Source organism: Eurosta solidaginis, chromosome 4 (assembly GCF_040869045.1).
Source record: "Eurosta solidaginis isolate ZX-2024a chromosome 4, ASM4086904v1, whole genome shotgun sequence".
Classification (NCBI taxonomy): domain Eukaryota; kingdom Metazoa; phylum Arthropoda; class Insecta; order Diptera; family Tephritidae; genus Eurosta; species Eurosta solidaginis.
In genome coordinates this window covers 191,590,068-191,615,802 of record NC_090322.1, presented here as the reverse complement: position 1 = coordinate 191,615,802, position 25,735 = coordinate 191,590,068, and the positions used below count along the sequence as shown (strand labels likewise).

The window sequence follows — 25,735 nt, the reverse complement described above, 5'->3', positions numbered from 1 at the left end:
CTGATGTAATGCTGAGTTGGAATATATGGTTCAGTCCTAGGACATCGCAATGTTAATTGGACCATATTTTAATTGTGGTTAATTTTGGAGTACTCGCTTGGGCCATAGCGAGTACATACATGCATGCATGGAGTACTCGCGATTTTTGCAGGGTAAGAGCAGAATTTATTACTAACACATACACACGCATATAACTAGAAGACAAAACACGAATATCAGTTACATACAAGAGATATAAATAAGCAGCTGTTCGCGAAAAGACTAGACCATAGGAGAAATATGCGAACGAGGCAACAGAGAGTATAAAAGCAGCGCAAGCTAAGGAATAAGGAATCAGTTTGACTTATTTTGTTTTGTTGATTTTCCGACAGTGTAGATAAATGATGTATAATGGGACGATTTCCGTCATCCCTTAACAACTTTGGTTTCAGCGTTGTGCCTTCATCAGTGTCGATTTTCGTTCTGATCTGTTGTTGTGGTTTGTCTTGTATTTATAGTTCGTAGGTACATGAGCAGGTATTGTCAAAATGGATGTTTGTGTATATTTATGTGTATTTGCTGTGTGTTTATTCTGAACCCAGGGTGGTTTTTACTGATTGTTGTGTGTTTGTCTGTTGTACCTGTGTGATAACTTTGTTTCTTGTAAGCAAGTTTTAACGCCTCAAATATTGTGTCAGCAATTGTGTTTATGCGTTCGTTTATGTTTGTTTTCTGTTTGTAGATTTCCATGTTTTCGAGTACGTTCAGACGTCGGCCTTTTGCTTGTCTGTTAAGGACCCTGACAGTTTTATTGATGTTCGCTGGGGAACATTTATTTTCGACCATGTGATTCGCGAATTTGCACTCTGGTATAATGTTTGGATTCCGTGTTTTTTTGTAATCTCTAATGTGTTATCTGAACCTCTTTCTTATTTGCCGCCCTGTTTGTCCTATGTAACTGTGTTGGCATCCGCAGGCAAGCCTGTATATACCGTGGCTGCTAGCACCTCGATCTATTGGCACCAAACTTGTTGGGATGGTGATCAGCGATGATCAACGGACTAACATAGTAAAACTGTATAGGCATATTGCTAGACTTTTATATTCAGCCAGCACATAGAATAATCTAGCGCTCCCCATAAGACATGGGAAAGTGCCCATAAATAGGCAAAAATATCTTTCCCATACTGGATCTTGTCTAGGCCCCAGACAGAGCAATCTATAGGGAAGAACCAGAAAGGGCCCAGGCTATGTATAAATTCTTATTTTCGACTCGGGAACTATTTGAAATAATAATTAAACAAATAAATTAAAAAATAAATATTACTTTCAGTTAGCTCCGTGGTAGTAGAGAATCAACTACCATCCTCCGATGCCTACGAAGAAGCTTTTGCACAAAAATTCTCCAACAGTGTTGCCAGCAGCACGGATTTGGTGCACGCTGTACGCGAATCAATACGAAATCATGAATACCTGCATGAACGAAATAAACGTAGAAGGTAAGATAAAATGAACCTTAAAGAGTGAACAGATGAAAAAAAAAATGCATATAAACATAATGCAATTCCTCCCTCTAGAACAAAGCGTGCCGTTAAACGCGTCTGCTATGGCGAGTTGGGTTGTTTCGAGGATTCGGGACCATTTGCATACCTAGAAATGTTACCTTCATCACCACAAGAAATCAACACTAAATTTTATTTTTATTCAACGAAAAATCGTTCTGAACGACCACTCATGGAGTTGCCATTTCTCAATATGACCGATGCCTTTTCAAGATTTGCTAATGCGGCGCATACGATACGACGTCGAGCAGGTTCGGTAAATGATACATTGGAAGATCATATAATGTCAAAAACTACAACTACTAAAACAACAACTACCACTTCCACAACAACACAACGAAGCGTATTTAAGAGCACACCGCTGACGATTGACGAACTGCATGGTTTCGATGAGCTGTCAGTGCGTGTGATTGTACACGGTTTTGGTTCAGCTTGTCCGCATGTGTGGATTTATGAAATGAAAACGGCGCTGATGGCTGTGGTAAGATATTACATAAGTGGAAACTATAAAATCTGAGTTCAAAATTTAAGCTTCCAATTATATCCCTGTAGGAAGACTGCATTGTGATATGTGTGGATTGGGAAAATGGTGCCACTTTTCCTAATTATGTGCGCGCTGCTGCCAATACTCGCGTGGTGGGCAAACAGTTGGCTATGCTTTTGCAGAATTTGAGAGAGTATAAAGGTTTGAATCTAAGGAGGACGCATATAATTGGTTTCAGTTTGGGTGCACATGTATCTGGCTTTGCTGGCGCTGAGCTACCGGGTTTGGCGCGTATAACCGGATTGGATCCGGCAGGCCCTCTCTTCGAAGCACAACATCCTAAAGTCCGCTTGGATAGTACGGATGCCGAATTTGTCGATGTTATACATTCAAATGGAGAGAATTTGATCCTCGGCGGTTTGGGTTCTTGGCAGCCGATGGGACATGTGGATTTCTATCCGAATGGTGGACGTGTGCAGACTGGCTGCTCTAATTTATTTGTTGGCGCGGTCACAGATTTTATTTGGTGTAAGTTTGTTTGCGATATTTATTTAAATGGTTTATTAAGAATTGTTTGCCAAAACAGCAGACCCATTAAAAGTTAGATCACACCCCAAACACAAGGGAATGGATCTAGTGATACAGAGCTGAATGTAGTGGTAAAGGCAGAGGTGGAGGTAGATGTAAAGGTAGAGCTAGAAGTACAGCTACAGCTAAGGTTAGAGTTCAAATTACAATTACAGACAGATGAAAATACAAAAGAAAGAGAGTGGGGTGACGGATAGGAACAATACTAGAAAGATCAATACGCGAAACTGGGTGATAAGTTGGTTCGCGAAAGATTCAAATACACAGAGAATAAAACTCTATATACAATTGTTTTGGGAATAACTCTTAATGAGACCAGTAACTTGGGACGAGTATGCTTCGAATTCATTTCTGGAACGAATTGATATTTCATATGTTGACTCCTTCGAAAAAATAATCAGCCTTTCCCTTTATTTTTAGCCGCTCAAACAGCTGACGAAGAGGAAGGCCGTTCGCTGTGCAATCATCGTCGAGCATACAAATTCTTTATTGACTCAGTTGCACCACGCTGTATGTTTCCAGCTTATCCTTGCAAGAGTTATGACGACTTCATCAAGGGCGAATGTTTTCCATGCGCGCAGAATGATGAAGATATTGCGGAAGGTGTGCCACGTTGCGGTAATATGGGTTACTATGCCGATCGTTCGACCGGACGTGGACAACTCTATTTACTGACGCGTGAAGAGGAGCCATTCTGTGCTCATCAATTCAAACTAGAGATCTTTAATTCTTTCAATGATCTGCCATTGCGCACCATTGGGCGTTTAGAGGCAACGCTCGAAGGTGAAGGTGGGCTAAATGAAACATTCAAAATATCAGAGTGAGTACCTACGAGTTGTAACGTACAGAAAAATGCATATCTCAATGAGCTTGTGTTTTTTTATTCACAGAAAAGATGACTCCGAATTCTTTGCGGGCGATATTGTGTCGAAAATCATAGTGCCGCATCCAGCTTTGGGCTTCCCAAACACGCTTAGCTTACACTACAAATCCTATAGTGGTTGGTTATCGAAAGGTTTGCCACATTGGGATATCGATAAGGTTGTACTCACCGATAGCTTTGGACGCAGTCATTCACTCTGTAAACCATCCACTAAACTGTCATCGGAGTCACCGGTGCGCTTAAAGTTGCTTTCGGGTAATTGCGAGCTAGAGAATCAGGAGGAATATGGGTCTTATAATATACCCACCACTACGATACCAGACTCGAATGGGCAAGAGACTGCGGATAATACTGAAACTGACAGCATTGATGCTGCTAAGCAAAGCAAGGACTATTTCAATCTCGGTACCAGTTTCCGTTTGGATCAGAATAACTCTTATGCTGAGAACGATTTACCATGGCAACCAATCTTGGAGGGGTCGAATTCGCTCGACAAAGATGTAGGGGAGTCAAGCCGCAGTTTGTCTGTGGAGCCAGCGGAAATATTTGAACCTATACTCAGCGATCGTCGTTCGGCACCTAAAAACGCACGTAACTTGCAAGACTACAGTCCAACTACGGAGGAAATTGTCGAACCAGTTCTGAAAGCGACTACGCCGCGTGTGAAGAAAGCCAAAGAGTTTGTGTTCACTGAGGCACCGTTGCCTACAAAAAAACCGGAAATAATTAAAATTACACCCTTAGCGGTGCGCAACGGACCTGAATCACCAAAGTCTGCCGCACAAGGAGAAACAATTACAGTACAATTATTACCCTTCCGCCTAGGTGATTTATTAAAACGTGCCGAGCGGTATGCCCGAGAGACGCTGTTACCGCTTATATCAGTGCAAGCACCAAAATTCTTCGGTTTCGATGTGGGTGGTGGGTCTAAAGACGAGTCCGCTGTACTCAAAGAGGAGCCACGAAAGCCGCGTTATATACCGCGATTTGAGGAATCATCCCTTTTACGTGAAAAACGGATAGAAAATAATTGCACAAAGCGAAAACCCGCAACAGACCTTGTAACTGCAGAAACTAGAAGGGAGCGTAACATTTTCCAACTTCTGAGAGTGGATCCAAGTGGGAGAACTGCAACTGGAGCGATCAGTGGTGTTAATCGTTCGTCGCAAAGACGTGAGCTCAGCAATGATGCTGCATATTATACGAATGTGAAGCTCGATGATTCAAGATCATTGCGACCAGAAGATCCCAGTTATGAGCCGGTGTTTATAGAATTGCCCACCTATCGGCCCAGCAAAGCCGCGAGAACGGTTTCAGATAATGTGAAGATAGAGGCAGAGCGAAACCCTTGATGGAATTTACTAAGCAGAGATGAGCTGAGTATGTGTGTGTTAAATGCCGAAAACAGTGTGAGCAACATTGACTAATTGAACTGTGTAAAACTGCGTGATAGAGAAATTAAGTTGTGAATTCCAAAGACGCTTATTTTGTCTTGTTATATATTTTACGGAACGTTTTCATCTTCTTGGATTAAAGCCGTGGATTAGGGCCGTCTTCTCACGTGAACTTTAAAATTTATTTTCACTATAAATCCACAAAAAATGGTTTATCGTAGAGGTTCAACTTAAAGTTTACTTTAGAAAACGGCCCTAATTCTGTTAAAAAAATGTCAGTTAGTGTTAATTTTGGTTGGTGAAAACGGCCCTTAGAAATTTTCTACTATCGTTATTAAGAGAATACAGCTGAGTGGAAGATCGCGCTATATCAGCAAATGGTTGAATGACGTTCTAGCTCAGAACTCGATTTGAAGAACGCTGTAGCTCAGAACATGTGAGGAACTTTTTGTAAACAAGTCGTTATATAACCGACAGCAGAGATAGGGCGATACTCCACTCATCCATCGAAATCGCAAATTTATTTGAAGAAGGGGTTCGCTTACCTAAAAATTAAACAGTTAGCCGAAAAGCTGTAGGGAAGTTGCGTACCGCTAAGAAGCTAAAAGAGGCCGACAAAATTTAAAGAAATTCAGAAAAGTTTCGATATTTTTGTAAATCTAAATCGAGTGCGACTTTTTATTTGGCTCTGGTTTTCGAAATGTGCTTAGTTACTCAAGGTACGAAGGACACGTTTATCGGCTACTTTCGAGATGTAAAGGGATGTATGTATATGTGTATGTGACTGCTACGTCCATTATGATTGAAGTTTCAGGATCGCTTCGTATCAAACCGGAGAATTTTTCAGTAACATTTTTGCGGGAACTGGACCAGGGACTAACCTCTTCCAATAAATCTTATTTATATTATGATCTGTTTTAAGTTTGGCACAGAGGTACCTCTTTGACTAGGTTACTATTTAAAAAAATTTTTTACCGGAAAGTGGATCAGGGGCCGACCTTTTAAATAAAACCTAATTTTTCGTGTCATTTACTTGAAATTTGATAGTGAAGAAGTGGATCAGGGGCCGAACCTGTGTTTGAAACTTTATTTGGTACCTTCGCTTTTCACATATTCTAAAAAATCGTATGTATGATACGTGTGGGCTGTGGACACAAGCAAGAGAAAAGTTAAAGGGAGGATAGAGCGAGTGGAAATAAGGTTAGGAAATTAAATATGAGTTAAAATTCACTAAAATGGATTTTTAAATAAGGACTGATTTATGAATTATCTGTATTTATGTATCTGCACTCTACGCTCTTGATTGTTACAAACAAAAATGATACATTCAGAAGACTTTCCTATATTAGGATTGCAGTTTGAGACAGATGGAGTAGTCGATATAATTTATTTTAAATATTTTGTTTTATTCGTTTATTATCAGTTTGTTTTAAACATGCAGGGACACCTGCTTCAACCGACGTGCTTTAAAGTAGACTTGAAGTTTTTATAAAACTGTTGCATAGAGAAAATATGGCAAATCTAATACACTTTAAGAGACTATGACCCGTAATCATAGTCGCTGACTAAAATACTCTTGCCTAAATGAAAAATGGGATTTAAAATTTTGATCTGTCATAGACATACTAAACACAGTTTTCAGCTGAAATAAGCATGGACAGGGTATCTGCATGAAAAAAAGGCATTGGTTGGCGCTATGAAGAAATTTTTTAGAAGTTTTAAAAGTTCACCCTATTCCTTACAACCGTGGTTATTTGACTCCACGTATAAAAAATGAACATTTTTTAGTTGACAAAAACTCTTAAAATACCACAAAACATGAACATACTTATTTAAAGAAAATTTACTTAATTTCGTTCTTAAAAAATTATTTAAATCTCGCAACATAAACGAGTAGGTAGTTAAAGCGGATTTCGGCTCCTTACAGCAAAGGAAGGAACAAGGCGATTCACTCATTCACTCGTATTCATGTTAAATAGTTTGTTAGAATGTTGTAAAGAAAAGTATTTTCCATTAAGACAGCTGTGAGGGCCAAAATGATGCAAACTTTAAATGTTAGGTGGCCCCAACCGTTTAATTTAATAGATCCGAAACCGAATAGGGATATGTCTAACCTCGATACTAATAAGTATGCAGGACATTTAATGATAATCAAGTTAAATGAAATTTAGGTTTGCCTTCGCAAAGTCAGCATAAATAAAGGGGTTTTATTATAGTTTTCCATAGGAAAGAAGTGACCTAAAATGTTGAGCCATTGTACATGTACCTGCAAAGTGTAAGTCGCTTTTACATTAGAAAATCATTGAACTCAAGTCGATCATAACATAGACTAAGAGGGTGATAAAGGAGGGAAATAGTACAACAGCGCCCGTTCCAAGCAGTTCTTAAAATTTTTGTTGCTAATTCTTGTTGTATTCTGTGTTTTATTTCACGCTTTCTTTTAAGAGGAACTGGCAAATGTAAAGGGGTATAGAAAACACAAAAAGAAATGCCAGCAGAATTGAATTCAAAAATTCTGTAATGTAATTCAATATTAGAAGTCGGAAATAAGAAATTATTCTTTTATTAATAGATATTCACAAAAACCCGAATAATTGCCCTCAAACGGCTGGGAAACTGGTGACAATTGTATCAGCGCAAAACGCTTTTTTAGTTAATCATTTCCTGTGTACAATAATATTACCGAAATTACATGAACCACATGAAAGTCTTAAACTTTTTTTTTTTTTGCAAAAATATCTTGACAGAGTTAAAGTATTACTTTGCCGGCTTCGGATTATTGCTTCCGAAATTAATCCGCGTCATTTGACACCTCCCCCGAAATTTTTGGACATGTAAAATCAGTATACCATTCTACTTATTCCTCAAAAGATACTAAAATATCAAAACTCACAAATATCTATGAATGCGGAATAGTCTTAATTAAAGATTTCGCATATGTGGAGCCAAGTAACCATCGCCCATTTTAAAACTGTGCATCTTTGGTCACAAACATATAAATACGCATTCTAGGTATAATAAATTAGTCCTGACGTATATTTGCTTGTCGGGGAAGCCTTTTTATTTCACTTCCATTTAAGTTCATCGCGTTTAAATAGCAAATTGTTTAATTTCTCGCACCTTTTGACAGCAGACCACCGACTTAAAACCTATTTTAAAAAAGGAAAATCGCGCTCATGTCATTTTAAATTTAAAATACTTTTTTAGAAGTAAAATAGTGTTTAAGTGGACTATAACACACTTGAAATGATATTAGAACCAGTTTTAAACCAATAAAACTCTATTTTATTTCGACTATGACTACGGGCCTATATATCAAGGTTCTAAGGGTGCTCGTAAAAAAAAAATTGCTTCAACGGAAAATAGTTGCTCTTTAAAATATTATGTTGTTTTTTAAAGAAAAGAGCGTAGTATATACGGCAAATAAACACGTTTTTGGCACTGTCATGTATGAATATCTCCCAAACTGGAATCAATTTAAGGATCTGTCACCACATTCAAATTTAGCATACCGAAGGTTCTCACAAACGTGAGAGCTCATTTCTGAGTCTAAAATTTTGTTAGCTTGCGCTGTTCGTCACATTTCCCGCACCTCATGAGGGTTATTGATGACTTCATTAGATTTCGAGGTTTGTTCTTATTATTTATATTTTAGTGATTTCGTACTTAAAGTTAGTTGATATTTTAGTGAATGTGGAATGTGACATTTATAGAGTGTAATCTCATTATTTTACAAACCGCAAGCATAACGTCATCTGTCTTTTGAAGTCATTTTTGTTTATCGTGCGAGTTTCCCCTCGCAAAGAAATCGAACAAGGCGCACGGATTTTCCGTATTTAAATACTGAGTACTCGCTTCGGGTTTCAAGTAGGGATCAGAATGAACATATTCCGGGAGTATTTTCTTGGTCAGTTCATAAATAATTTTTTTTTAAACATATGCGATAATTTTGGAGACAGTTTGGCCCTAATGCTACGTTTCCACCAAACCCAAACTCCGTGTTTGCCAACTATTTTATGCAAAATATCTCTAGGCAGAAATGCAACTTTTGATTTTTGCTTTCGCATTATTGATACCTAAGTTAAAACGCGTTTTTCGATGGCTTTCGCGATATTTTTAGACATGTTTTAACAGTCTTACGAAACTTGCAAACACGGAGTTTGGGTTTGGTGGAAACGTAGTATAACTCGGTACTTTCTTGGACATCGCCTCGAGGAAATGAACGGCTTCGAAAAAAATTGATGGTTCCGCTTTAATAAGTCATTGTTGCGAAAAACGGAAATAAAGAAATAATAAGGTAATTACGAAATTATCCCTAAGTTTCCCCTAGGTTAGGTTGAACTGGCCGGTCCATGAGGACCTCACATAGACTGAATAAGTCCGTTACCAGAAGTTTGTTTTAACGACCAAACTGAAAAATCCTATCAAAAACCAGGACCTATGTTATAAAATAACTCCGTCCTCTTGGCAAATACTAGAAGCTTCCTAGGACTTAAGCCACTTGCTGCTTCTAGATCTGACAGCTGTATCAATCCTATAAGTTTCCCCTACATGCGAATCAAATCATGCGGAAAGTAGCACTTCAATTTCAACTGATGGTCCTTAGCTTAGCGGAAGTGTAGCGGATGATATTATCGATATGGTTCCAGGTTCCCAAACCAGAATTTTTTTTTAATACAAAACGCCGCTTAGCAGAATCCAGAAACGTTCTCTATACTATTTTTAAAGAGCTCAAAAAATTCAGTAAAAAATGCAGTGCAAAATCTTTTTACTTCAAACATACTTTATACATATTATTCCTCGTGTTCCAATGAAACGTGAACCAGATACGGATTAAATCTCTATCCGTATCTGGTTCATGTGTCATTGGAACACGAGGACTGTCCTCCTGGTCAACGCGGAAAGTGGCTTCTTTCGGCTTTGAAGCGTTGAAAAAGCTCAAAAACGATAAAGAAAAATCTGTCCACTGCAAAATCTGAGCTCAAAGTGGTTTTATATTTGCCGTAACCGAAATATACTACTTTTTTCTTAAATTTATGCCTTTTTGGGCATAAATCTAGCGCGAGAAAATACATACTCATGGCTCTTCCATAGCGGTTCGGAACTTAATTACACCTTCCATATTTCAAGAATCAATATTTGTTTCTATTTATTTACCTTATATTGTTGTAGAAAATTACTTTATTTTAAAATTGTGTGTTATTGTGAACGCCCTTATTTAATGCAAAATCTGAAGCGCTGTCTATATTTGAAATTGAGTGAAACTTGATAAATTTACAAATCTTATGTACGCAAGTGAAGAGCGTTAATATAAAATGCATTTGTTTATTTATTTTTTTCCTATGCGAATATTTAGATAAATTTTTATAAAAAGCAATTTCTGTAAATATTCCTGTCACTGTGTTCCCATTTAATTTGTATGTATGTATGTAAATTAGTAGCTTAAGCATAGATTAAAAAATGTTTCAGGGTCTATACAACTATCCTATTAAAATTGAAAAATAGATTGGCAGACGAAAGGTAATACTTTAAAACCGCTATGTATTTTTTGTTGATTTTTGACTGCTAATTTAAACATCTTGAAGTTTTTCTATGCAAGTCATACTTAGAATAGTCGGAAAACCCTGTTAAGTCTTTACATTAGTAAGTCATATCAAATTAAGTATTTTTTATGAAATAAATTATTTATTTCTATTTTACTGAACAGAAAGCTGACGGCGGAGTGGAAGCGGGAAGTGTTGTTATAATATAAAGATAAAAAGCTATGAAAATGATTTCTTATGGAAAATTGCAAAAGTTGTCACAGAAACGTTTAAAGCTTGTAAAATATGTATATGTGTATGTTTATAGCGAGCACTCTGCCGTCAGCGTAAATAACAGCGTTTTATTAATGTCGCTTCCATAAAATATATAAAAGTCTTAACAACTTCAACCGAGAACATTTTAAAATCGCAGAGAGGTAAGCACCAAACATTTTTGGAATTAGTATTTTTATTCTTATGCTTGCCCCATTCAACGGGCACGACCACTCACAAATTGTCATCAAATTCCTCTAACGGGAGTCCAAGGAAACTGGCTGGTGGTTGGTGTCATGTGGGGACACATCACATGCAGGACATACATTACGTATGTCGGGGTTGAGTCTGGACAAGTAAGAATTTAACCTGTTACAGTATCCAGAACGAAGTTAGGCCAGGGTGACTCGTGTCTCCCTTGGTATGTGCTTTCTTCTTCTGCAAGGGTGGGATATTGCATATTAATAACGGGGTTCACTGGGCGCGTCCTGACAAAGGTGTTTACCGATTCTGTGTGGATTTAGCTAAGGGCCTGCTTATGCTTGCCTGGATCAAACGGCTGTGTTGGCAGGTGGCGTATCTCGTCATAGTGCTTTAGGAGATGTTCCCTTAATCCTCGTGGAGGAGGTGCTAAATCAAGCAGTTGTTTGCTAGGATGTTCTTGTTTGTGACAATTAAGCAAGAACTGCTTGTTCAGTATTTCGTTGTGCTCTATAATAATGAGCTCTTTGGCCTCACTATGTAGATGGTGTTCGGGAGTCAGGAGGAGACATCCGGGGGCAGTCTGATTGCAGCATTTTGACAGGTCTGTAGCCTTTTCCAGTGTGTATTTTTAAGATCAGGCGACCAGACTGGTGACGCGTAGCTCATGAGCGACCGGCCAATTGTTTTGTACGTGGTTAGCAACGTTTCTTTATCTTTTCCCCATGTGCTACCGGCAAGCGACTTGAGGCTAAAGTACATTGTTTCTAAAGTACCAAGCATTGCTCGCATCCGTATGCGTCCGGCATGGTACTGAAAGGGAGAGTGTTAACCTAAAATCGACGTGGCTGATTATTTTTCTGAAATATTTTATTTAGCTCAATTCAGTTTTTCAATTTACTCATTTGGTGATACTTTAATGACGCGTGGCTAATTTGGCGGTTGTACCTTAAGATAAAACATCCCCAGACCTCTTTGCATATCAAGGCATCGGAATTTTCGGCCTGACAACCCTGTCGGATCTGCAAGTAACTGAGAAAAAAAAAATACAACACAAATTGAATTTTTTGCAATTGGTTTCTTTTTTTAATAAGATTTATACCAAATACTTATTTTGGTTTATTTAAATTTCATTGTTTTTTTTTTACGTTTTACTTTACGTTTACAATTTTTATTTTTGTATACACTTAATAAATTTTCGAATTATATTACACATTTTTTAATAATAATTAAACTTATTTAATGTTTGCTTTCTTATGAAATAATTTACAACTGAAATGAAGCATTGAATTTACATATGTTTGTCTATATGTATATATGTATGTATGCAATAGTGATGCTCAAACAATTGTTTTTTTGCAAATATTGCCTAATTTTTTACAGTGTATTGATAAAAACATTCGAGCCAAATTGGTTTGAGTGCATTTCCCATGAAATTTTTTGATGACTTGCATGACATTTATGTAACATATTTAAAATTTTTGCTTCCGTGACCTACATGACACTTTACCATTAGTTTAAACAACGAATATTTTGTAAAAATTTCAATGAAAAAAAAAAATAAAATTGAATTCAAATATTTTCAATAAGTAACGCCAGCGTCACAGTCATAGTTTAGCTTCATATTTATAATATTTTTAATTTCTTCACATTTTTCCCATTTTATTATTAAGTATGTCTAATCAACTTAGAATTTTTTCTTTTAATTTTTTGTGTTTCCTTCACTATTTCTTGTTTTCCATTTATCTTTATATATGTATGTATTTGTGAAATATGTATATGTAATTTAATAGTTTTTAATGTATTCATATATTCCTTAATATTGGTTTGAGTAATTCTTTTAGTATGCGTCTATGTATGTATATAAGTAAATGAAGTTTATGTATGTTATTGTATTTACTTTTTTATTTTTTTCTAAGCGTACTACGCTTTATTATTTAACATTGTATTATTGTTTTTGCATATTTTTTTATTGCACTTATTAACTAATTATTGATTAAATACCTAAAAACTTCAAACGCACATACACAAATAGTTTCATATATACATAATTAATGCTTAAGTACTTTTTAAATTAAATACTAAAGTTATTCACTTCCACAAGAAACTTTAAGTTTCAGTGTATTTGTTTGTATGTGTGTCTGGTATTTTGCATGACTATAGCCAGCTAATAGAGAGATATAGTTATTTATTATATTACAACAAAGAATTACAAAAGTAGAAATTGTAAGACTATACTTTAAAATAATAAATAGTAGATCTTAGACAATAACATTAATTGTTGTGTGTCTACATAACACATATAGTTAAAAACAATAGTTTAAGCAAATTCTGTTACAATAAGTTCCCTATAATTAACGCAACTATTTATATAAGAGCGTAGCGAGTGATAGTTACCACCACTAAGAATAGTTAAAACCTTTTGCAAGTCCAAAACTTTCCCACCAAAACATTGAAAACGGATATCTTTGTAAATAGGACATATCCCAATAAAATGCAAGGTGTCTTCAGCAGTACATAAGTTGCAAACCGAGCAGTTTACAGAAGTCACATTTTTAAAAGCTCCTGCATTGAGGTTTAGCAAGCCATCCCTAGCGCGAAAGATCAGACTTATGGCGTAGGCTGAAAACTCATCGGAGAAGTAAGTAGCGCCCATAGGAATCAAGTACGGGTAAAGATCGTGTGACCTAGATTGCAGCGCACTCTCGGTGTAGCTAGCAAACTCTTTTTGCAGCAATTTCTCTATTACTACAGGAATTCGCAGTTTTAGCGCTGCATGCGAGAAATCACGCTGAGGGTCCATATCAACACTTACATAAACATTTTCCCAGTTTTTCACCCAGTACGAGCCTTGACGCACTGTCTCCTCAGCTGCAATACGGGGCAGTCTATTTGGTGATAAACTAAAACAGCACGCGATATGATACATGTGCGTGCTTAAAGTATGGTAGTACAGCGAACATAGACCTGATTCGAGGTGCAACATATAGTTTGGAGTGTTAGATGGCAGAAATATTTGCTTTTTTATAAAGAACCGCAGGAGTGTCTCTACGGACTCAAACTTATCAATACCCCATAGTTGCGCACCATAAAACATGATAGACCTAGACGCCGCTTCGAAAATTTTCATCTTTTGCGAGATGGGAATTCTGGGATTATTTATATATTTGAGCCATGTAGCAACTATAGCAGTTTTAGCTTCTGACAGTTTCGCATCTAAGTGCTTTGTGAAAGAAAGTTTATAATTTAAAAGCACGCCTAAGTATTTGTACTCATTTACAATCTCAATAGTGTCATTACCATAATTCCAGCAACACCCCGCGGACATCCTGCTAGCTTCCCTAAAAACTAATATTTTGAATTTAGAGAGATTAACTGTCAACCCCCACTGCTTACTGTAAAGGTAAGGCGCATCTACCATTTTCTGTAAATCTGTCGCAGAGTCTGCCAGAATCACAATATCGTCAGCGTACAAAAGAACTTTAACTACAACGTCAGCAACTTTTACACCACAGGGGAGAATGTCACTTAAGTCATTAATATATAAAGAGAACAGAGCTGGACTCAGCATGCACCTTTGCCGTACACCCTGTTTAACAGAAAATGGTTCCGAAAGCGCTCCATCCATCCAAACCTGACTAGTTGTATCTTCATAAATTAAGCGAAGTACCTCAATAACGTGACTAGATAGACCGAGCTGGGCAAGATTGTAGAAAAGCAAATTCCTTGGAACTGTGTCAAAAGCACATGAAAAATCGACAAAGAAAGCGAAAGTTTTCTTTTTCGCACTAAAGTTCAAGTGTACAATACTGGTCAGGTTGAACATATTGTCAATTGTTGAATAGTTTTTGCGGAAGCCCGCCTGAAACTCGGCCAGCTAATATATGTACATACAAACATACATAAATAAAAACCAAGTGCTATATATCAGTGTTTGCATTTGCTATTCCGGAGTAGAAACGAAAATATGCTCTGAACATGAACAGAGCACAGAGCAGCGCCTGTGGGCAGCAGGCTCCGCTATGAGCTACGTCGTGTTTTAGAGCGAAGCAAATAGCAGAATTAGAGCTCCGAGCGATGATATGCTCCAGGTAGTGGAACGATAGCAACAACAAAAAAAATATATTTAAAGCTATTTGCTCTGTTGGGCATTGTTATGCAAAGCTTTGTCTTGTTACTTGTTTTTGTTGTTGAAGCGGATTAAGCATTGTGATGTTGTTTTTGTACGTGGTTTTATTAGCATATCGGTCGAAGTTTTTGTTTTGCTATTTGATCCGCTTTAAAACGCGAGGTAGCTCATAGCAGAGCCTAAGAAATGCCAAGCTACGGCTCTGCTTCATGCTCTGTTCATGTTCAGAACCGGAACAGTAGCAACAAAAAAAGATTGTGTAGAACAGCAATTTCAATAACTGCTATAAATGCATAGCAAACTTTCAGGACCGGCCGCAGGTTTTCCCTCTAGGGAGTAAAAAAAATAATAACCAATGAAAAAAAACCTTCGAGGTCTGCATTTTTTATAAGGGCCTATTACGGTAAACAACTCAACTTAGTTGGGTTGTAATTAAAACAACTCAACTTTCAGACAACTCGAACTCCTGTTTGGTATTACGAATTACAACTTATTTCAGTTGAAGTTGAATTGGTGCTGCCAAGCTAAGAAAGTGATGATTTGACAGATAAATGAACAGCTGATCAATTTGTGGCTAAAATTTAAGCATTTGCAAGTGATTTTTTTATTAATAGTAAAATGGATATTAGCATAGATTTATTTTATGATGATGAAAATAATGGTGAGAAAATTGATATGCAGCGAATAAGAAAACATTTACGCGATCACTCTAATCCCTTGGAATTACCAAGCACCAAGTAAGAAAACGTTCAAGTAATAATTGATAAAATTCTAATGTAGTTATTTTGCAGATTTGTAAGCTATTTTTGGTTAAGTAAGAAAGCATTTTGCTCCTTACTAAACGAAATCAAGGGCCATTTCCGGAAACGCGTTCGAGGGACGGCTGTACCTCCTATTTTAAAATTATGCGCTACACTCCGATTCCTTGCTGACGGCCGCTATCAAAAATGCCGTGGAAATGATTTTAGTGTTGGACTGGCACAACCTACAACATCTATAGTTGTCAAAGAGGTTTTAGATATTATTGAGGAGCATATTTGTGCGAAGTGGATTAAAACCCAAACAGCAAAAATTGTATTTTACTCTAAAACAGGATTCCCAGGAGTAGTGATTAGTATCAATGGGACTGACGAATGGAACTGCGGCCAGCCACGTCCAACTTCGGAATGTCGCTCCATAATGTAAAACAGTTATTCAATGTAATCCTTCGTTTAAACGTTGTTTTTTCTATAAATGTGTACAAAATTGTTGATTATTGTTTGATTAAAAAATGTGCAACTACCGGCTTTAAATTGTTTTTGTCTAACTCTTATCAAAGGTAGTATCAAAAGACGCGTTTCGATCTCCATTTTTAGGATTCGAAAGCGGAAATTAAAAATTGTATTTCTGTCGCAAAATATTAAAAAAAAACACAAAATGGCCCGAAAGGGTCTGAAATAGGAGGCCCGATCCACAGTTTTTTTGCACAGAAGATCTTTCTGTGTTGGCGGCCTTTGGCCGCGATTTGTAAAAATAACCCTGGGTGGGTCCAACGCCTTTCTGCATTAGTGTGTACAAAAAATCTGGCAAAATACAACAACCACATGACAATTTGAACCGAAATGATATGATATTTTTAATTTTTGTTTTCGGATCCTAAAATTGGAGGGCGAAACGTGTCTTTTGATACTAACTTTGAAAATTTTTGTTAAAAATTAGGTGGTGAACCGTCTTCTAAAACGTTACATTTTTTCAAAACAACTGTGAAAATTGTATGAGACAACTGCTAGTAACCAGTTGTAAGATTTTGACGTCTTTGACAACTACACCAACATAAGGTTGTAAACGGTAATGCCACAAAAAGTTGTTAGACAAGACAACTCAACCGGCATTTTTTTTGTAATACCAAATTGCGAAATTTCAACCCAACCAGAGTTGAGTTGTAAACGGTAATAGGGGCAATAATTATTGTTCCTTTTTATTTATAATTATTGTTTTTTATTTAGAGTGATATTAAAGAGAGGAAAAAAGCATATGTGTACAGTTGCGAACACAAAAATAATAGTAAAAATTGGAAGCCAAATTTATCAATTATTTTCTTTTCTTATTTATTTGCTTTAATTTTGAAAAAAAAAACTTCATTGAATTGTGTTACTTAAGCTATGCGAGAAATGCTTAAAAATCTGCATACAAATTTCGAATTTTTTGATTTGAGTTTTCAGAATCCATTTGCAGCTTTGTAGCGCAACCAATTTTAGACTAATAAAGTTCATAAGTCTCTCAAAACTAGCATAGATTTTTTGCAAATTGCACTAGCTCCAAACTAGCGCATAACTATAGCATTAAAAGACGGTACTAGTTCTAATTCTGTTTCCTCGCAGTGCCTTCAAGTGACTATTATAACATTGTGATGTGCTACGAAATGCCAATTGTCCCCCTTTTGAACGCGTTCTCAATTGGTTTAGTCGAAGGTGGTTCTGAAATATTTGCTTTTTTTGATTAATCAATATTAAAACATATTGCTTCAGCCTTAAGCGCTGATCCACTCCGCCTTCGATTTGCACTATTTCGATGGTTGTCATGTATTCTGCGAGTGCAAAACTCGTAGGGATGCAGCACAATGCAAGCTTGCTACAAAGCTCTTTTTTAAATCAGAAATTTAAGGTTTCACCAAACCAAAAATATATTTACCGATCTACCCTACTTTCTACCACCAGCATAGCATGTACAATGCCAAAGGAAATGCGTACTTTTAGTATAATGCAGCATACTTTTAGGCGCAGAGTATAAACAAGTGTTTCCTGTGTCGCTTGTCGGTTATTTCTGAGCGCCTGTTAGAATATGCACACTTGCACTAAAAGGGGCGTCCGAAATTCACACACAATGGACGGACGGACGACATTTTGCAATTTGCTGATTCAGTGCGATTCTGAGAAGGCCAATTCATATTAATGTGTTTGTACAAAAATTAATAACATTTCTTTGATTTGAAAGTTTCCAGCAGTACAAATAAGCCAATCAGTAAATTTTCTCTCCAAGGCCATAAAATATTTTGAGTACTCCGGTGCGCTACATCTGCGATTTATGATTTACAAGGTTCTAACTTCTTTTTGTGGAGTTTTTGAAGCCGCCTTGTCCCTGTGTCAACAATCCTTATATTCTCCAACTAGATGCCTGAAATACGTGAAATTTTCGTACACAATCGAGGTCGATACATCTCCTTCGGTGCTTCTTCTTATAGCAATGTTTAACCCCATCCAATAACTGCGGTAACCCTCGATATCTTCTAACGCAAGTCACAGAAAACAGATGTTTCAACTAAATTGCAACATAGTGATATTAGTGTTAGCGGCGTTGGTTCCACGTTACCAATGAAAAGATGGTTGATCTCATGGGGAGACACAATACATGAAGGAAATACGTTGCGTATGTCTATGTTGGTTCTGTATACGTAAAAATTTAACCCAGTACAATATCTGGACTAGATCGAATCCAGGCCGACTTCATGCGTGACTTCCTGGGAAGTATAATTTCCTCTTCTGCAAGACTTGGGTATTGAACTCTGGTTTACGGACATAAGAACTAACTGACTGTACGTGGAAAACACTCGGAGAGTTCTCTTGCTCTTTAACATCAAATATGTGAGCAATTGAATGTGAATATCTGCGAACTTAAAGTTTAATTGTTTGCAAAATTTCCGGCACAGTTTGGGATTTACAAAAAAAATTTAAAAACTCAATCAGTAGGGTATAATATATGTATATTCCACTCATATGCACCTTTGGTACAACTCGAGTCAAACGAACCAGAATTTGAACTGTTTGGAAATAACAAATCTTTCACTAGCAATATCATTTTGATCCAACCAGGTTAAAACAGTGAGCTTACTTACGATATTGAAAGTTATAAGTCGAAGTAGTTTTAACAACTTTAAAAAAGCTGTATTCTTAAAATAAAGGATGTTGAAGGGAATATAGCTGGCCTGCTCTTTGCTTGCAAATTGATAATTATATTATTCATTCACGCTCATATGCGCAGCCAGAACAAGCACCTTATTTGCTATTGTGCGATATAATTTTGTGGCATACTTTTAGGAGCAGAGTATAACCAAGTGTTTCCGGTGTCGCTTGTCGGTTATTTCTGTGCGCCTGTTAGAATATGCAAACTTGCACTAAAAGGGGCGTCCGAAATTCACACACAATGGACGGACGGACGACATTTTGTAATTTGCTGATTCAGTGGGATTCTGAGAAGGCCAATTCATATTAATGTGTTTGTACAAACATTAATTACATTTCTTTGATTTTAAAGTTTCCAGCAGTACAAATACCCTAAGCAGAGCATATTGAGCATGAAAGATGTTGAAAAAAAGTGTTAAATGTTGGGTGCAAGGTGCAGAGCCGCAGCAAAATTCCGAAATCAATTGTTGGTACCACTTCAGGAAAAGAAAAAGAGACATAGCTAACAATATGCAAGGATGTCGTCTAGCTGGTCAAGGGTTATACGTTGCCAAAATTTAATATTTTTTTTTTTAAATAAATCGCAGATATGATGGTACGGAGCGCTGAAAATTGCTACCTTACGTCTCTTCATGGCGCTTGAAGCGGCACAATCGGCCTAATATTGTCATGCTGCGGTTCTTTGAACAAATGGGCCCATACAAACAGATAACTTCTACACTTATGGCTGGTTTTCATTATGTCAAATTTCACGTCAAACGTTGCCATTTTAATGAAAACGGGTTTTCATATAGTGTCATTTGTGTTTGTCGTCACTTTTGACTACGTTGTGTCAATTAAAATGTCAGCTAAATGAAAACGGCCCCTTAGTATTGTCATCCATTATATTTAATAGACAATCTCCTAAGAACAAAATACAATACAATCATAAAGCACTGTTGCATGTCATCGACGAAATCTCTAAAGAGTTGTTGAAAAAAAAACGCCCTTATAATAAAGAAGAACGTATGCTAACTAAGAAGGGTCAAATTGGCACAAATTCGAGTCAAACGAACCAGAATTTGAACTGTTTGGAAATAACAAAATCCCACTACAATATTTGGACTAGACCGAATCAAGGCCGAGTTCATGCGTGACTTCCTGGGAAGTATAATTTCCTCTTCTGCAAGACTTGGGTATTGAACTCTGGCAACAAGTTTACGGACATAAGAATTATGGGTGGATAAGACTCAGAGAGTTCCCTTGCTCTTTAAGATTAAATATGTGAGCTATTGAATGTCGAATATCTGCGAACTTAAAGTTTAATTATTTGCAAAATTTCCGGCACAGTTTGGGATTTACAAAAAAATCTAAAAACTCAGTCAGTAGGGTATAATATATTGATGTGCATCATCATAAAAGTGGCAGGAAAAGCTTAAGCTGATAAAAGTTTTTTAGCATACATTTAGGGGTAATGTTCAAGCATTCACTTCCGTTGTCGTTGGTCTTAATATTCTGATCACCTATTACAATGCGCAATATTTGGTGTTTAGCCTGTGGCTGTGGCTTTTCCTGTCATGTGTGTGTGTGACTCAGCATCATTCGTGTGCAGCTTGCGAAATATTTCGAAGTTTAAGAAGGGTGCACCTTGTTTAATGGTCGCATGTACTGGCTTGGTTATCTTTGACTATAGCCATCAGAATCTTTTATATACATATTATATATTTTGAAACTGCAGTAAAAAAACATCGTGACTCAGCTAATGGATCGGATCTACTTTATAACATCTCCGCATGTATATTGTTCTGTATGATATAATAAAATATGTTTATTAAACATGGCCTTACTTTTTTGAGTTGAATTTTTTAATTTGTTCACTTGATTGGCCACAGTTCTTAATGCAAAGGCCATCCTAACAGAGTATTGTCGGATGGGTATCTACTGAAGAAAATATCTTGAATCATAAAAATACAAGTCGTCGCGAAAGGTCAGTAGAACATCGCAAACTTTAGAAGAATGGGCCCAAAATCTTCCGACGAGCTATATTCTTGAAATATAAGACAATACACAAATGCGTACTTATTTTCAGGTTGAAGGATTACAACAGGTAATAAATAATCCTGTAGTGCGAATGTCGCCTGTCTCTCATATTCGCTGCAAGGTTCTTTTGTAGCAAAATTAAATTATATTCAGCTTTTGCAGTAGGGTATATCGTGTATAATACATGTGAGTAAATTTGTAGCATACATTTAGGAGCATTTAAAATATAATTGCTTCCGCTGCTGCTTGTGGTTAATTTCTGAGCTCCTATTAGAGTATGCAACATTTACAAAAATGGAGTCGACCGACTTAGCAAGATACTGATAAAAAAAAACAATTTTTTAAATCTAAGTTTACTGTTTCACATTTATAGGGTAAGTTTATCTCAACCTGCCGCTAAATCTTCTTTAATACTGCTGATTTGACAGGCGTAATTTGATTTTTCAAGTAAATAAGTATAACCACAAAATTTTGATAGCCTTATTTTAACCAAGTTTTTCAAGCTTTCATAAAAGAGAGTTGTATCAACTCATTCCGCTTTTGAGTGAATCGAATAGGTAGAATTCGATACTTATGAGCAAAATATGAAGCCGTAATCGTAAACGCAGCCGCTTTATTTTTAAGCATTTGTAAGCGGCACCTAATTTGGATTTGAAAAAGGATTACATAGACCGAAATCCTGCCAAGCGCGGGAAGAGGGTTTAATCTGTTTCGTGTTTGGCGATATCTTTTCGTGCAAACGAAAAAATAAAAAAACCTTTCAATATTAACAAAAATAATTTTTAAAATGTTTGAATTCGGTATCTTTTGTTTATTCAATTCAAATTAGATAAATCAAATTAATTAATGCTTAATCACTATATAAATTTACGTTTCCATGCAATTGGCTTTTAATTTTTTACAACTAAAATGAAAATTTTTTAACTATAATTATAAACTTTCAACTTGTTAAAACTTAATATAAATTATAATTTGATATTTTTATACCATCAAGGTGTTTAAAATTCTTAATTTTTATTTGCTTACGTCCTTTTATTATGTTATTGTTATTGTTGCATTGCACCGTAAACAGCACAACATTTTTAAGCAACTGCATTTATTTATTTTTAAGACAAAGAAGTATTTGATTTTTTTCACAATATAATGTTAAAACATTTTTGTAAAATTAATTCTTTATGTCTATGAGCATATAAATATATATATATATATATATATATATATATATGTGTGTGTCTATGAAAAAGAGCGGGATCCTGCCCTGTCAACAAAAAGTAAAATTAATATTAATAAAATTGAAAGAATTAAAATAACTATATGTTAATACAACAACAACCACATAAGTATGTTTGTATGCAGATATACATATTGTATATGTTTATAAATGTAATTAGTTTTTAATAAATATTTATGGATTATTCCATTTGAAATCGACCAATTAGTGGAATCAATGCTTGTAAATTTTATGAGCGTAGAACAATATTTCCACCATCGCATGGTTCAACTATATGGTTGGCTTATCTTTACAGCAACAACATACCTTCGTTCAGATTGTCAAAATCTACATGTTGGTGTTAGGCGTATCGAATGGAGAGAAAACATAAAACTTTGCAATTCGTGTTGTGTGGCAAATAATGCGCTAAATTAGATGCATTTCACTTAAAGTGATGTGAAAGTATTTTTTATAAAAAAATTGACCAATAACAATGAGCAATAAATAATTGTCAATGGCTTGGTTACATTTTGCGTTTTCCATCTCCTTTTGACAATACGTATACCAGTGAAAAGAAAAACATAAAATCAGCTGATGAGATGAGCCAACCATATAATTGAGCCATGCTAACATCGTAAATGAGGCGAACTGTCAGAAACGTTTTTCTTGTTCGAAATAAAGTTTTTGAAAAAATCAACACATACATATGTATGTAGACTTTTCGAATAAAAACTAGCGTTGCAGTATTATTTTAATTTCAAAGCAAACATCTTCTTCCAAGCTGATCCTGATCATTTCCGTATTCCTTTGTTGAGTCTATCTTCTTTTCTTCAAGGACCTACAGCTTTCGAGAATCCAACTAAATTTTATATACCATTTTGATTTCATGAAAGGCATACAAAACGAAATATATTTTAGTGCTTTCCCGTAAAATGCAAATTTTTTGGCGACGCCTCTAAAAAATTTAATTTTTAACGACCAGTCTCATGTTAAGATATATAGCAAAAAAACTTGGTTTGCAGTTATTATCGAGAGCAAAATATTATCAATTTTTTCAGAAGAAAGTTTTTTTTTACAAAAAACAAAAAAAAAACTCCTAAATCTCTCTTTCTAGTATCGAATCATTCCTCATCCCAATTCTTAAGAAGTTTGACTTCTATCATACGTTGAAAAAAGAAAGTTTGAAATACTTTAAACAAAAAAAAAAAAAAAAATCGGAAAATAGGCGAAATTTTAAAACTTATAAGTAAATATGAGTTTCAAATAAAAACATTTTAAATTTTGAACTTATTTATTTGCATGACAGTGTATGAGATGCAAGTTAATCTTCTTAGGGCCGTTTTACCATCTTCAATTAGTCACTTATCTAGAAGTTATAGGAATCATCGTTTTCCCCATGCTAACTGAAGCTTCGTGGTGTGGTTGTAGCGTGATACGCCTACCACACCGAAGATCATTTGTTCACGCCCCGGGCAAAGCAACAACGGAAATTTAGAAAAACAATTTTTTCAATTAAAAGAAAGTTTTTCTAAGCGGCGTCGCCCCTCGGCAGTGATTTTGTAAACATTCCGAGTGTATTTCTGCCATGAAGGGTTCTCAGTGAAAATCGTTCGGCGCCGGCATAAAATATCTAGATACCGTCCTGCCAATTTGTAGGAAAAAAAATAAAAAGAAGCACGACGCAATTTGTAAGAGAAGCTCGGATTAAAATCTCTGACAGCTGTTGTTGTTGTTGTTGGTATTCACAATAGATTTTTGCGCTTTCTTGTACAAACTATTGACAATTGTCCATTTAACTGAGAGTTGATAACCCTGTGTTGGTGAAAATTAAAATGTTCTATGAAGTTCTCTGCAGGATTGCTCTAATCCTGTTAAATTTTAGCTTAACTCGAGATGGAGAAACGGCCATTAAACTATTAAGCTTAGGTATGATTCAAGAATATAAATAAAGAATGATATAATAAAAAGCGGCAAATTTATTGTAACGGTAGCTACTAATAAAAAATTTTGAGAAATTAGGGGTATTCTCTCTGTCTAGAATTCATAGAAAATGTAGAAAGTTTTTCATTTTATTAACAGACATTTTCACATGCAACAACAAAATACATTTGTGAAACATTTACTACGGTTTCTACATTTTCTCGTGTATATTTTATTAGAAAATTTATAAATGTGAAAAGAATGTTGAGGCTGAAATTTCAATTAAAAGAACATACATTTTCTGACCGCGGCTGTTAATTTTATCATTTACAGAGATAATACAAGTCTATCGAAGGGACACACAACTAATACATATTTTATTTCGTCTGCTAAGTGAAATATTCCCTATCTCGGAAGGCATTTCGAAATTAAAAAAAAAAAAAAGTCACAACGCTTCGAACTCAGAATTGTTTTCAAAAACTCCCTAATTCAGTATTCCTAATAATATAATGAAGAACAACACCGTTGCCTCTATCTCCCTTCGTCTCTATTTAAAAAATTGCGTATACTTTAAGCTGAAGTGAAGTCATTTTGAAATCAATGAGAAATGTTTGTTTTTCCGTTTAAGAAGTTTAACTTCAAAAATTTTACATTGAAATCAGCACTTGAAAATTTGCAACACCCACCATTGGTCGTTTTGAGATGGCAAAACGTGCATGCTTTCTTAAATAAAATAAAAATTTAATTAAAAAATTATTATTAGTACAGGTATAACAAAGCACATAAAAGCAGTGTTGCATTTTTTTTTTCAAAGTTAAAAAAAATATATGTATATTTATATATAAATATCCTTTTTTTGATTGCGCATAACTTACATCAATATTTACTGAAATTTAATTTTCTTTGTCTGTTTTTATCTAATGTTTTCTTCAATGTAAGGTTTGTCAATTTTTTAAAAATTCCTCTGTTAGCACATTTTTGTGGCGTGTTTTCTGCTTTTGGGTTGCAAAATATTTTCCAGTTTCTTTATGTATGAATGAAGATGTATATATTTTTGGTGTTAACAAATTTATACTTTTTGCATTTTGTGCATTTACTATTGTCAAACATTAAAATAATAATATGTAAAGCTTAAATAAATTAAAATTTTTTTAACAATATTTTTCTTTTGTTGCTTTAAAATCCTCAAGAAAAATTATATATTTAATTAGAATTTTTCCCAGTTTAATTTAGCAATATTTTGCAAAGATTTTAAACTAAAATTTAAATTATCATACAACTATAAGCAGCAAAGTAGTCATTTATTGTTGTTTTTTTGTTGCTGCTCATTTCATGTTTCGTAAACTCTATTTTCTTCTGATACTTAAATATATGCGAAGACTTTATTGTGGTGGAAAGGAAGTGTGGAAGCTACAAATTCAACACACCGCCCAGCAGGTGGGTGGTTATTTCTTTATACAATTTTTTAATTGCGCTTAAGCACATCAAAATTGTTTTTCCGTCTAAAAGTTAGCAACATTAATATGCTAAGGACTGTTTTCTCATACAAGATTTAAGGTTGATCCGTCCGATAAAAGCATTTCTTGTGAACAAAATTTGTGTTAATAGGGAAGAAAAATTTTTAAAGTTCACA

At 35.5% G+C, this 25,735-nt stretch overlaps 1 protein-coding gene across 8 annotated transcripts in view; it reads left to right on the top strand.

The window, feature by feature from the left end:
• The window catches only part of LOC137250808 (uncharacterized), a 109,674-nt gene extending 99,090 nt beyond the window's left edge, over window positions 1-10,584 (top strand). For all 8 annotated transcript variants that reach the window (XM_067784352.1, XM_067784350.1, XM_067784347.1 and 5 more), the window contains 5 exons: window positions 1,313-1,478; window positions 1,557-2,022; window positions 2,094-2,553; window positions 3,034-3,433; window positions 3,504-10,584. In XM_067784352.1, coding sequence (XP_067640453.1) covers window positions 1,313-1,478; window positions 1,557-2,022; window positions 2,094-2,553; window positions 3,034-3,433; window positions 3,504-4,848 — 2,837 coding nt within the window. In that variant the 3' untranslated portion in view covers window positions 4,849-10,584. The remainder of the gene's footprint in view (window positions 1-1,312; window positions 1,479-1,556; window positions 2,023-2,093; window positions 2,554-3,033; window positions 3,434-3,503) is intronic.
• The last annotated feature ends 15,151 nt before the right edge of the window (window positions 10,585-25,735 follow it).